General features: G+C 51.3%; 1 protein-coding gene across 1 annotated transcript; it reads right to left on the bottom strand.

Annotated features, from left to right (window-relative positions):
• Window positions 1–8,699: 8,699 nt before the first annotated feature.
• On the bottom strand, window positions 8,700–11,575 carry LOC129564052 (melanoma-associated antigen 10-like). Its single transcript, XM_088834312.1, has 3 exons — window positions 11,566–11,575; window positions 9,956–10,048; window positions 8,700–9,514 (listed from the first exon to the last, which is right to left on the bottom strand). Exons 1-3 carry the CDS (start codon window positions 11,573–11,575, stop codon window positions 8,700–8,702), a joined length of 918 nt encoding a protein of 305 aa, XP_088690438.1.
• Between the last annotated feature and the right edge of the window lie 2,139 nt (window positions 11,576–13,714).

The following is a 13,714-nucleotide window of genomic DNA, read 5'->3' as shown; positions in this document are numbered from 1 at the left end:
CTGAGGTCCTGCTCCTCACAACAGGGCCTCAGTCTCTCTGAAGCCCAGATGTCAGGAAGTCTGCCTACTGTACCAGGACCCCAGTCTGAGACCCGGATGTCAGAAAGTCAGACCAAGCCTGTTGCGGTCATCATATCCCAGGGTCTCTCAGGACCGACAGCAGGGATGGGCTTTTCTGAGGTCTCTTCTCATTGGGGTCCAGGGTCCCCTCAGTCCTCCCTCGGGCACCTCACTTTGCCTCTGGGTAGGACCTGGGATTCTCTCCTCTCCCCAAACGAGGTCCCGTTCCTCTTAACCAGGTCCACAGTCTCTCTCAGACCCGAATTCCGAAAGTCAGGACCAGCCTAGAACAGTAATTCCACACCGAGACATTCCAGACCACCCAAATATAGGGGGCGAGGTCTGTGGGGTCCCCTCAGATTGGGGTCCAGGATCCCCCAAGTCCCCCATCAGTGTACACCCTTTCAGTCCCGTGAGGACCTGGACCCTTCCCTCTGCCCACATGAGACCCCACCCCTTATCCTAGGTCCCCAGTCTCTCTGAGACCCTGATGCAAAGTCAGGACACGTTGCCAAGTGCTCATCCCAATGCCAGGGATGCCCAGGGCTGGCAGCAGAGGCGTAGAACTGTGGGGTCACCTGTGTTCTCCCTCTGGGTCCTCATCCTGAGCTCTGACAGGTCCTGGGATGCCAAAGTCTTCGGCAGAGGCCAGACCATCACACCAAGGGCGTCACTGCCCTAAGGCCCCAGCAGGAGGCTGTGGCCATTATAGCAGGGCTTAGTGGTTGAGGACGCCATGGGCTGAGGTGATGTCCTGGGAGTCACTCAGCCTTCCCTGTGTTCTTCGCCTTGACTCTCAGCTAGTCTGGGCACTGCCCAGGTGAGCAGGTGAGACCCTTGCTTCCCTTAGACACACAGGCCCTGTCGAGCCAGCACACCCGAGAGGGAAACCGGGGGTGGAAGACTCATTCCCACAACCCTGCCAGGGTCTATCAAGGCTGAGAGCAGTGATGACCGGTGTGTCCTGGGGCCCCAGAGCCCCCTACCCCCAGGGTTCTACCTTGACTCCTAGCATGGCTGGGCTCCTTCACTCTGCTGACCTGAATCTGAGGTCTGTGACCCAGGCCCTCACTTCTCTCTCAGAGGAATCAGTAGCGTCACATCCGGATGCCATGCCCTGTCGTCCCCCAAAACTGTCAGGAGGGCAGCACATGCATTCCCTGGGAACCCTCAGTCTCCGCTGGTCCTCACCTGGAGTCTCCACAGGACATGGGGCCCTCCCTCTGCCCATCTGAGACTGCACCCCACAGACCAAACCTCTGGCTCCTCGAGTTCACTGAGGAAGTGGGCATGGTGGAGGGGTTCTTAGGCTGACATCCCCAGGAATGGTGGAGCTGCATTCTGTGGGACCCTCTGTTCCGGGGTGTCGTCCTCACTCGGGAGGGGGCCTCCTTGCCCCTTGAGAGAAGGCTGCAGTCCCAGCACAGATGCTGGATGGAGGGCAGCTGCACCCATAGTAAACACGTGGTGTTTACTAAACTTGACTGTGTGGTGGCTATTGTCAAAGCTGGGAAATGGACTCACATTGTTCTCTGCGTGTGGGGGGAGAGGTGACGCTTTGTGAGTAATAAATCATCGAACCAGGAAAGAATTCTGAACCTGTAGGTGTCCTCTAGTCCCATTCGGTGTTGCTACTTTTCAATCAGGGAAAGCAAGGGTTTGAAATTAGAAAAGTACGACAATATATAGATGCCAACTTAAAAAAACAAACAAGCAGAAAAGGATTCTTATCTGCAGAATGGTTTCCAGAGTGTCATGTGGATGCTGTATCGGAGCCAGAAGCGACAGCATCGCCTATGGGATGTTTAAAATTTCACTCACACTGAAAACTGTTTCCTGATGAAATCTGGAAGCATCACATGGGTGAACGACACTACAGTTGCAGTGAGGTTTACTCCACTAGAAGAGAAGCCTCACTAGCAAGGAGGGATGGAGTTCAAGCAAAAATCTTGCAATGTTGATATGATACATTTATAAATGGTGAAATAATCACTGACATAGTGTGAGCTACCACCTCCATCCTGTCACATTTCGTGTTTGTGGTGAGAGTGTAGAAGTTCCACTCTCTTTGCAACAGTCAAGTATTTGACAAATTGTGAGCTATAAACATCCTGCTGTACACTGGATCCCAAAACTTGTTAGTATTGTAAATGGGGGCTAGTACCCCATGAACAATCTCTTCCTATTTCCCCATCCCTAATTCTTGGCAAACACCACTCTCTTCTCTGTTTCTCTATTTTACTTTTTAAATTTATTTTTATTTATTTTTAAATTTTTGGCCTTGCTGCTCAGCATGTGGGATCTTAGCTCCCCAACCAGGGATCAAATCCATGCTCCCTGCATTGGAAGTGCAGAGTCTTAGCCACTGGACTGCCAGGGAAGTCCCAGTTTGTCCTTTTTAGCTTCCACATGTAAGTGATAACAAACCGTATTTATCTTTTTCTGTCTCACTTATTTTACTTAGCATAATGCCCTCAAGCTCCTTCCAAGTTGTTGCAAATGGCAGGATTTCCTTCTCTCACATGGCTGTATACTGAATATGTCACATCTTCTTTATCCATTCATCCACTGACAGACACTTAGGTTGTATCCATATTTTGGCTACTGTGAACAATGCTGCAATAAATTTAGGAGTGAAGATATCTTTTCGATATCCTATTTTCATTTCCTTCTAAATACATACTCAGAAGTGGAATTCCTGGATCATATGGGAGCTTCCTTGATTGTGTTCTTTGATGCACATAGGTGTTTGTTTTTTTTTTTTTTTTGATGAGGTCCAATTTATCTATGTATTTGGGGGGCGGTGCTCTGTTTTTGGTGTCATATTCATGAAATCATTACCATCTTAAATATTTCTATATGTATTAATAAACACAGGATAAGAAGTACACATATAATTCTTTGCTCTGACCACCAAGAGGTCCCAGAATCAATGACCCTTCACTACCAATGAGCACACTTAGTGTATAGATCTAGTTTTGTCAATATCATTCGACAACAAAAGGAACAAGGGTTCCATGGAAAAATTGATGATTCTAGAACTGGGACGGGAAAGATGGAAAATGAGCCTGGAGCATCTTTGTAGGGTGTGGAAAAAAAAGTGTTCAAAAATTTCAAAAAAGGAAGCAAGGTTTTCAGGAGTATGACAAAGGTATATATAAAGGGAGCTGACAGGAAGAGCTCCCAATGGCCAATCTTCACAATTTTAAAATAAAAATATAAAAAGTTGCATTGGATTTTAACCCAAAGTGTAATATAAATACCGTGAGTCCATATTGAGAAAAATAAATGATTTCTTAATTACACAAACAAGGATAGACAAATCTCCCACTGAGAAAGATTCCAGTTTATGTAGATACTCCCACTTCTAGAAAGTGGAGCACAACTCCCCACCCCGAAGCATGGACCACACATTGTGACTTTCATCCAAAGAGGACAGGATGGAAAGGGGGCATAAAACAATCACTTTATCACATAGACACATGACAAGCACTACCTCAGCCAGATGATCAATGAGAGCATCATCAGTGATCAATTGTGCTAATAGTATATACGCTTGATATGATGTGATGAGAATGGGATTTAACATCTGTAATATTCCTCCCCCAAACTCAATCCCAGACTGCTGCTGCTGCTACTAAGTCACTTCAGTCTTGTTCGACTCTGTGTGACTCCACAGACGGCAGCCCACCAGGCTCCCCCGTCCCTGGGATTCTCCAGGCAAGAACATTGGAGTGGGTTGCCATTGCCTTCTCCAGTGCATGAAAGTGAAAAGTGAAAGTGAAGACGTTCAGTCACGTCTGACTCTTCGTGACCCCATGGACTGCAGCCCACCAGGTTCTTCCGCCCATGGGATTTTCCAGGCAAGAGTACTGGAGTGGGTTGCCATTGCCTTCTCCGAATCCCAAACTAGGCACGAGTGAAATATCAGACAAATTCTAATCAAGGGTCATTGTACAAACATCTACCGAGTACTCCTCAAAACTGTCAAGATCATTGAAAATAAAGAAATGTTAAAGCTAAGAGGAACCCAAGGAGACATTACAACTAAATGTTAGGATGGTTTCCTCGCCAGGATCCTGGAGTGGGTAAAACCTATAGAAGCCTGAGTAAAGCATGAGCTTTAGTTGACAATAAATAATCCATCAATACTCCCTCATGAATTGTAATAAATGCATCGTATTAAGGTAAGATATTAGTAATAGGAGAAACTGGGTGAGGGTATATGAGAATTCTGTTATTTTCACAAATATTATTCAAATATTAAAGGGTTACAAAGGAAAAGGTCAAAATAAAAGTCTATTGACAGTTTCAATAAAAAAGACAAGGAAACTTTGGGCAAAAGATGCTGAGTATGATAAAAAGGAAATAGAAAGGAAACCAAACACAAGCACAGAGAACCTGTAAGTGTGAAACAACCCTTCCTCAATTACCTTCAGCTTTTCCTCTCCCTTAACCTCCAATCCCATATAATACACTAACTGGGCCTCTTCCACCAGAGAAACATCTCGGGATCCACTTTTTTCTCAAGCCCCACAAACACTGCCCTGATCCAACCTCATAGATGTTTTGCCTGGATATGGCAAGAGCCACCACCCGAGGCCAGGTGTAGACCTGGAGCCCTGTACTTGCTCAAAAAGCACTTTAAGACATCTGCCAGTGTTATTTGCCGCAGAAGAAGTCTGTCAAGATCCAGGCAGGGGCCAGTGTCTTGCCAAAGATACAAGGGTCCAGAGCAAACCTTTAGCTTGGTGTACATCTCAGCATGCTCAGCCGCTCAGTCGTGTCTGACTCTTTGCGACCCCATGGACTGTAGCCCCCGCTCCAGGCTCCTCTGTCTATGGGATTGCCCAGGCAAGAATACTGGAATGGGCTGCCATTTCCTCCTCCAGAGTATCTTCACACCCAGGGATCGAACTTGCATCTCCCACATTGCAGGCAGATTGTTTAACACTGAGCCTCCAGGGAAGCCCTGAGGAAACACAGGGACTTCACAAAGGAGCAGAACATTCACTGAGAATCCTTAAGCCAGGGATGGCACCTGTCCAATCTGTGATGCCCTGGGCAAGATCAGCTTGGGAACATGGTGGTGTGTTTCTACACAGAAGCTGCTGCTGAAGATACTGGATCCTGGAAATGACCTCCATATACATCGGTTGTGGGGGGAAGTTTGGGCTCCCTAGCACCCAAAGGCCTGAGGTTCTTATGTACCCAGAGCAAGATCCCAACCACACCTAGCAGTCATATCCAATAAGGTGCGTAAGGAGTACCTGTTATGAGAGCTGCCATGTATCCATCCTGGAGTGGCCCCCGGGGCTGTGGCCCCGGAATTGGCCCCAGAGAATGGATGTCCTCATGGAGACCGGGGCAGCAACTCACCTGCAGCAGTATCTGCTCCCACCTCCTTCTCCCGGCCAGGTCAGATGGGATCGGCAGAGGCTTGCAGCTTCCACCTCTATAGGACGGCTGGCCCTCTTTGCAGCCTGCACCCCTGGGGCCTGGTTACTTTCCAAATCCTCACTGGAGCCTGGGGCCTCTTGCACCTAGGAGAGCGTCCTGGGTACCAACCCTGTCATCTACTAGAGCCTGTCTTCTGCTCAAACAGCCTGACTGGCTCCTAGCTGGCTCTGCGGATGGCTGATCAGACACCCTTCTGCCTCTCACACACAGGCTCAAAAGCTAGGACCTCACAGTCACATTCACAAGACCCTGAGTTTCCTCCAACATGTGGGATTCCACAGGGAATGGTCTGATACACCTCAGGATCATAGACATGTGCCCTGCACTTCTATGGCCATGAATACTACTGACCCACCATGAGGAGATCGCCCAGACGCTGTGTCAAGTCCTGCTGGCTCCAGCTGAAGCACGGTGGAAGGGGATGCTGCTCTGGGACTTCCAGATAAAGATACACACATGAGGTCATCAGGACCAGGGCCTAATTGGCTCTGAGTGGGGGGCAGGCAGGACAAATCCCAAGGCCAGGTTCCAGGGGAGAGGGGGTGCTGTGGGAAGCAGGGGTGGGTGGCCTCGGGGCTGGGGCCCACGAGGAGGATGCCCCCAACCCCAACAGGGAACTTTGGCAGCCGGCTGCTGCCCTCCTGATGGAGACTGAGCACAGCCCCGAGGGGGCTGACAGTGCAGCTCGGGGGGGCAGCAGGGGTGTGACTGTGGGTGTGGTGGGAGGAATTCCTGCAGCCAGCTCCCTGTGGGGCAGCCTCTCTCAAAGGTCAGAGGTGCAGGACTTTAGTCTCTGGGAGAGGAACCGCACTCGCAGTGGTCTGTGTCTGCGTGTTGTCCTGGCTTGAGGATTAACCCCTGGGTGCCTGTGTCCCTTCAAAACAAACGGTCCTGACAAAAATGCTTCTGCTCAAAATTCACTGGCCCCGGGTCATCATATGACCCTTCCTAAGTGAAGAGGCCTGGCAGGGTCATGTCCCCATGTGTGCAGGGAAAGAGGAAGACAAAGGTGACTGAACACCTGACATCTCTTCAATTCCACACTTCCAAGCAAATGCTCAACAAAGAGCAGTGGTTAGAATTTATAACGACAAAATCTCCTTTGTTTTGGAGAGGAGAGTCTGAGCAGGTCACATGGATCTTGAAATTCTCCACCTTTTCCAAGTGTCCACTGACTATCTGGCAGGTGCCACATATGTGACCAGAATCACATGTCCTGTTCCCGTCGTTCTCTGGCACTCAGCAGGGAGAGCTGCCCCTTCAGGCCCCTGCACCCATCTGCAACCCCCACCGCAGTGACCTCACCACCTCCTTAGGCCCGAAAGTCGCTCCTGCCTTTTGATGCCAGGCACAGCCTTAACCTGTAAGTCTTCTGCTGCCTCCACACTTCTCAACCTGCTTGAACCCAAGGACGCTGGCAGATGTTACATCTTTACTGGCGAGTACTCATTTCTAGTGTTATTCAGATCACAGACTCGGACAGACTCTCTCCTCTGGAAATTGTTTTCAAGACACCTCAGAAAATCGGCAGCTCAATAGGAAACAGAATAGAAAACCACTCAAAATTGCTGCTCTGAGTGTTTACCTCTTGGAGGATATATTATTCAATTTGGGCATTGCCCTTAGGAGGGTGGAGCAGTGTCTTTCCCAGCTGTGAAACTTGTTCCCAGGATTCCAGTCACCAGCACGTCCTGTCCACATTTGCAGCTTCTCCTCACACATTTCTTCCCACTGAAATCTAGACCATGCTCACAAGTGGCCAAACTATAGTCCAGATGACCAAATAAATTGCCATTTCAAAATACTTGGTAATCAGCTTTCCCAGGGCAGAGAGGATGGCTAGCCCAGGGAATACAGAACCATACTTCAAAGAGCAAGATTCTCATTTCTTCAGGATTCGCAGCAGATGGGGGGTGGTAGAAAACACCTCCTTTGCCCCTGTACTCGACAGCAATGCTTCAAGAGCCAGGAAGGACCCCTTCCTTCCTGCTTCAGAAAGAGGTCTCTCTGGGCTTTATCCAAGAGGCAAAAGGACACCTCACAGCAAAGATCCATTTCAGACTTTCCCATCAACCTCATGACACACTGCCTGTAAGTCTGAGGGCTGCCACCAACCAGCCTCATCACGATCACCTCACATAGAAGGAACCCAGTTTCTCAAAGCTCCAAACCACCCTGGCTCAGGCGCCAACACTTGAGTGCTCCTCCTGGAGCCCCACCACCCCTTCCTGTGTTGCCTTGTTCCGTGGGACTAGGGGACGTCTCTCCACCTTCCTTGTGTGACTGCGGCTCTGAGACCATCGCTCGGGGTGTGCGGGTGTCCTGCTTCTCCTAGTGTCCCCACTGCTAACATGGCCTTTCACAGAGCAGAGGCTCCATAAAGGTCTTCGGAATAAATGAGCCAGTAAGCAGGGGGCTCAAATGAACTGTCTGCTACTTCCTTAAATAACCCAGGCAAATCCAAATAAAAAAAGATAAGTTAATTTTTGAGAATGATACACAAGAAGGACAGAAGCATGAATTCACTACAATTACATTTATCATCTAATTCTTCCCCCATCAATACTACTGCTCAGTAAGGTCACATTCCAAAACAGTCCTAATTCTAATTCCACTGTATCCTGATCAGGATCACAAAACAAAATGGAAAAATTCCCAGTTGCTTTTACTGGGAATAGCAAAACTCTTGTTCTTCAACTGGGTAAACACAAAACATTGTGATCAACGTCATTCACAAAGCTGAGACACTGAAGTTTTTTTCAGTTCAGTTCAGTTCAGTCGCTCAGCTGTGTCCGACTCTTTGCGACCCCATGAATCACAGCATGCCAGGCCTCCCTGTCCATCACCAACTCCCAGATTTCACTCAAACTCATGTCCATCGAGTCGGTGATGCCATCCAGCCATCTCATTCTCTGTCGTCCCCTTCTCCTCCTGACCCCAATCCCTCCCAGCATCAGAGTCTTTTCCAATGAGTCAACTCTTAGCCCTCCATTAAAACAATTCAAATTTGACAGTTTTCTAAAGGAAACAGAGATGAATCTGCCTGTCATCATAAAGAACAGGAACCCAAAGACGCTACACAATGGCTCCCCCAACTGGCCCAGGCCCTGAGTTCTGAGAAGGCTGAACGCTCCCTTTTCAATCACAGAGGGAAGGATTAGCCTGGCTGCTGCTCTGGCTCAGGCCTCCTTGTCCACGTCCCTCTCAGCCTCTGAAGACTGGAGTGGGAAGGTCCTCAAAGCCCTTTGTCTGAACCTGAGCACAAATTCCATGCCTTGCTGTTTGCTGGTCTCCGCATAGGCCCGGGGACCCCACAGGAACGCGTAGCGAGCAGGGGCACTGTCAAGCACCTGCTGGTACTCCAGGTATCCCTCCTGCACCCACACTTGGGTCAGCAGCTCCCTGGGCTCCCCAAAGATGGAGTGCTCCCTCCCAACACACACCCCCATCCTGCTGAGTGCTCCCCAGACCGCCTCCTCAGGGGCGGGGTCTCCATTCCTCATGATCACCCTGAGGACCAGCACCAGGAGGCCGGCCTTGGGCAGGCCCTGCCCACCGCTCAGCATCTCATCGCAGGTGAGGCCCAGGGCAGGGACCGTAGTGTAGGTGTGCTCCGTGGGGTCCACCTCCCTCACCTCCACCCCACAGACCAGCTGCAGGCACTCTGAGGCTTGGCTGAAGACCACCGGGAAGTGCTCCTGGTTATCCTTGAGGACCTTCTTCAGCATTTCTGCCTGGGAGGTCAGCTCCCTGGCTGAATACTTGAGGAGCAGGAACTTCATCAGGTTAGTTATCATCTCCTTCAGAGCTTCCTGGGGCAAGGCCTCCCCAGGGGCTGAGGAGGACACTGTGGCAGAGGAGGCAGAGGGGGCTTCAGCCTCCCCCACCTCAGCCCCCAAGCGCTGCACTTCCACCGGGCCCTGGGCCTCACCTGGGTCCTGAAGGTCCTCCTCAGGCTTGCTCAGCTCACTCTTCTCCACCAGAAGCACGATGCCTGTGATGGAACCCCAGACAGCAGTGAGACAGGGGGACAGTTGGGGACCACAGGGCTTAGGGGAGGAGGGGGTGAGAATGGCCTGGGCTGAGAATCGCGTTGTCCCTGTGGTTAGTGCATAGAGGTCAGGCAGGTCATGAGGAGCAGCTGAGAAGCAGCTGAGGACCAAGCATCTCCCCAGCCTAGAACCCATGGCAGGCCTTGGGCAGTCTGATACAGGCCACTTACAGGTCTCCCCTTGAGGGGTTCACTCAGACCTCCTAGGGGCGCTCATCCTGGGCTGCCAGTCCCTTGGCAGCCTGAAGGAAGAATTGAAGTGGCTCCCCAGGGTGCAGTCAGCACAGCCCGAGATTTCTGGCACTGACAAAGTGGGGAGATTAGGGCCTTCTGGGGTCCCCTCTGTTTTAGGATGGGGAGCCCCACTCAGGGCACCCTCCTCACCTTCATTCCTGGTACTGCCTGGACCTCCTCTGCTCTCTGACTTCAGGACACGGGCCTCAGACCTCCGCCTTGGCCTCTTGGTTCCTGGAGCTCCTGTGAGAGAAATGATGGGGACACCTTGGGGGTAAGAGTGTGGTACATCCCTGGGCCTTTTGTGCTGGAAGCAGGAGTAGACTCTGTGAGGTCCCCCCAGGTGTTGGGTGGGAAGCCCCTCGGGGCTCCCTTGTAGTTCTCCCCTTTCCCCTGGCACGGCCTGGACCCTCCCCTTTGGAGGCCGGCAGGGTAACTGAGAACAAGACCCAAGTCTGTACAGAAAGCGCTGAGGGGCCCCACACTTGGCCGTACCTGCCCAGGGCCTCCCGGGGGTTCTAGGCTGGGGAGATGCTTGGTCCTCAGCTGCTCCTCATGTCCCGCCTGGCCTCCAAGCACTGACCATGGGGCAGGCATCTGCTCAGTCCTGGGAGTCCAGCCTCTGCCAACCTGAAGCCTCCGCCCTCCACCCGAAAACCTCACATCCCAAGGTCCCTAAGACAGACGTCAAAAACTTCTCACCCTGCTCACCCCACTCTAAGGCCTCTAAGAGCCTCCACCAGGATCCCTCCCTCCGTGTTGGGGTCTAACCTCCTCAGTCCTTCCTCGCATGAAGCCTGGACTTCAGACAGCTCCCGGGACTGTCCCATCTGCCATTTTGAGACTCTGCTGCTCTCACGAGGTCCTCAGTCTCTCTGAGACCCGCAGGCCGAGTGTGCTCTACTCACCCCAAAGTCTCCCAGGGCCAACTTCAGGGGCGGGGCTCTGTGGGGTTCTGTCGGTCCTCACTCAAGGTCCCCTCAGTCATCCCTCAGGCACCTCACCTTGCCCCTGCGCAGGACTTGGATTCTCGCCTCTCCGCAACTGAAGCCCCGCCCCTTATACCAGGACCCCAGTCTCTTGAAGACCCGGATGTCAGGAAGTCAACACACTCCTGTTGTGCTCACCCTGCCCCCACGGTCGCTCTTGACTGACAAGAGATGGGCTTCTCTGAGGTCTCCTCTGATTAGGGTCCAGCGTCCTCTAGTCCCTCCTCAGGGTCCTCAGTTTGACACCCCGCAGGAGCCACTCCAGTACTCTTGTCTGGAGAATCCCATGGACGGAGGAGCCTGGTAGGCTGCAGACACGGGGTCGCGACGAGTCAGACATGACTGAGCGACTTCACTTTCACTTTTCCCTTTCACACATTGGAGAAGGAAATGGCAACCCTCTCCAGTGTTCTTGCCTGGAGAATCCCAGGGACGGGGGAGCCTGGTGGGCTGCCGTCTATGGGGTCGCACAGAGTCGGACACGACTGAAGTGACTTAGCAGCAGCAGCAGCAGCAGCAGCGTAGCGTAAGACCTGGGAATCGGCCCCCATGAGGCCCCGCCCCATATGCCAGGTCCCTAGTCTGAGACCCGGATGTCAGGAAGTGAGACCACGCATGTTGGGCTCATTCTACCCCAGGGTCGCCAAGGGCCAATAGCAGCTACAGGCTTCTCTGCGGCCTCCTCTGACTGGGGTCCGGGGTCCCCTCAGTCCTCCCTCAGGGTCCTCATCCTGAAATCCTAGAGGAGCTGGACTTCTTCCCTCTGTTCACCTGACGACATGCCCTCTCTCCCAGGTCCCCAGTTTCTCTGAGACCCAAATGTCAGGAAATGCAGTATGTGCTCATCCACCCTCTGTGCTCCCTGAGCCTTGATGTGAGGGTCCCACCTCTGGTCAACACAAAGGGCATCCCCAGATCTGCCAAGAGTTTGGATGAGTCCTTGATGGAGGATATAAGGAACACCACAGATCCCTGCCCCTGCTGTCAGGCCTGGACGATCCTGGTGGTGGGATGAACACTTGGCAGCCTGTTCTGACTTCTGAATCTACCTCTCAGAGACATTAGGCAACTGTTAGAAGGGGCAGGGCCTCAGATGGGCAGAGGGGAAGATCTTAGTTCTTTTGAGAGTCAAGGTGAGGATGTGGAGGGAGGACTGAGGGGACCTTGGACTCCAGAGCAGAGTGGGCTCTGGGAGGACATAGGGCGGATGAGCACATGCTGCATTTCCTGACATTCAGGTCTCAGAGAGACTGGGGACCTGATATAGGGAGTGGAATTCCTGACTTTCTGGGTCTCAGAGAGACTGGGGTCCTGGTATAAGGGCTGGGGCCTTAGTAGGGGGCAGGAGAGAATCCAAAGTCCTCCCTGGAGACAAGGTGAAGTCCTGAGGGAAGACTGAAGGGAACCCCGAGGGAGGACTGATGGAAGCCCACAGATCCCCGCTCCTGTCAACCACCCTGGGGGCCCCTGGGGTGGAAAGAGTACACTAGGCCTGTCCTGACTTCCTGACAGGCCTATGAGAGACTGGGCACTTGGTGTGAGGAGCAGTGGCTCAGGTGGGGAGAGGACAAAGCCCAGGTGAGTTGGCTCTTCCCATCAGGTGGCCAAAGTTTTGGAGCTTCAGCTTTAGCACCAGTCCTTCCAATGGATATTCAGGGTTGATTTCTTTTACGATTGACTGGCTTGATCTCCTTGCTGTCCAAGGGGCTCACAAGAGTCTTCTCCAGTGCTACAGTAGTACTATTTTATGCATAATAGAGTGTAACAGTTAATCCCAAACTCTTAATTTATCCCTTCCCCTGCTTTTCCCCTTTGGTAACCACAATTTTGTTCTGAGTCTTTCTGATTTGTAAATAATTTCATTTGCATCATCTTTTTAGATTGCACCTATAAGTCTTACCATAGAATATTTGTCTTTCTCTTTCTGTCTTACTTCACTTAATATGATAATCTCTAGGTCCATCCACGGAGCAGGCAATGGCAACCCACTCCAGTACTCTTGCCTGTAATATCCAATGGGTGGAGGAGCCTGGTAGGCTGCAGTCCATGGGGTCGCTAAGAGTCGGACACGACTGAGGATTTCACTTTCAGTTTTCTCTTTCATGCAGTGGAGAAGGAAATGGCAACCCACTCCAGTGTTCTTGCCTGGAGAATCCCAGGGGCGGGGGAGCCTGGTTGGGCTGCCGTCTATGGGGTCACACAGAGGCGGACACGACTGAAGCGACTTAGCAGCAGCAGCGGCAGCAGATTCATCCATGTTGCCACAAACAGTATTACTTTGTTATTTTTTATGGCTGAGTAGTATTCCCATTGTGTGTGTGTGTGTGTGTGTGTGTAGGCCACATCTTCTTTACCCAATCATCTGTCAATGGGCATTTGGGTTGCTTCCATATCTTGTCTGTTGTAAACAGTGCTGCAATGAATGTTGGTGTGCATGTTGGAGTGCATGTATCTTTTCACATTAGAGTTTCTGTCTATCTGGGTATATATTCAGGAGTGGGATTGCTGGATCATATGGTAGTTCTGTTTGTAGTTGTTTAAGGAACCTCCATAGTGTTCTTCATATTGAGTGTACCAACTTACATTTCCACCAACAGTATACGAGGGTTCCCTTTTCTCTGCTCCCTCTCCAACACTTATTCTTCATAGGATTTTTGATGGTGACCATTCTGACCAGTGTAAGGTAATACTTCATTGGAGTTTTGATTTGCATTTGTCTAATAATTAAGAATGCTGAGCATCTTTTCATGTGCCTGTTGGCATTCTGTGTCGTCTTTGGAGAAAAGGTCTTCTTTGGAGAAAGGTTTTCATGTCAGGGTCACACAGGCTGGGTGGCTCAAACTACAAACCATGTTGGTTCAGGAGGCCAGCAGCCAGTGTGAAGGTGTCAACCGACGTTGGCTCTTGTGAAGGCTGTGGA

The sequence above is a fragment of the Moschus berezovskii genome, chromosome X (genome assembly GCF_049115385.1).
Source record: "Moschus berezovskii isolate FMDL1 chromosome X, NW_MosBer_1.0, whole genome shotgun sequence".
Taxonomy (NCBI): Eukaryota; Metazoa; Chordata; class Mammalia; order Artiodactyla; family Moschidae; genus Moschus; species Moschus berezovskii.
This window is presented reverse-complemented; position numbering and strand designations above follow the sequence as displayed.

Coding starts and splice junctions, on each gene's coding strand:
- LOC129564052 (XM_088834312.1), bottom strand. Junction 9,515..9,955: donor AGGCAGTACCAGGAATGAAG/GTGAGGAGGGTG, acceptor GTTCCATCACAG/GCATCGTGCTTCTGGTGGAG.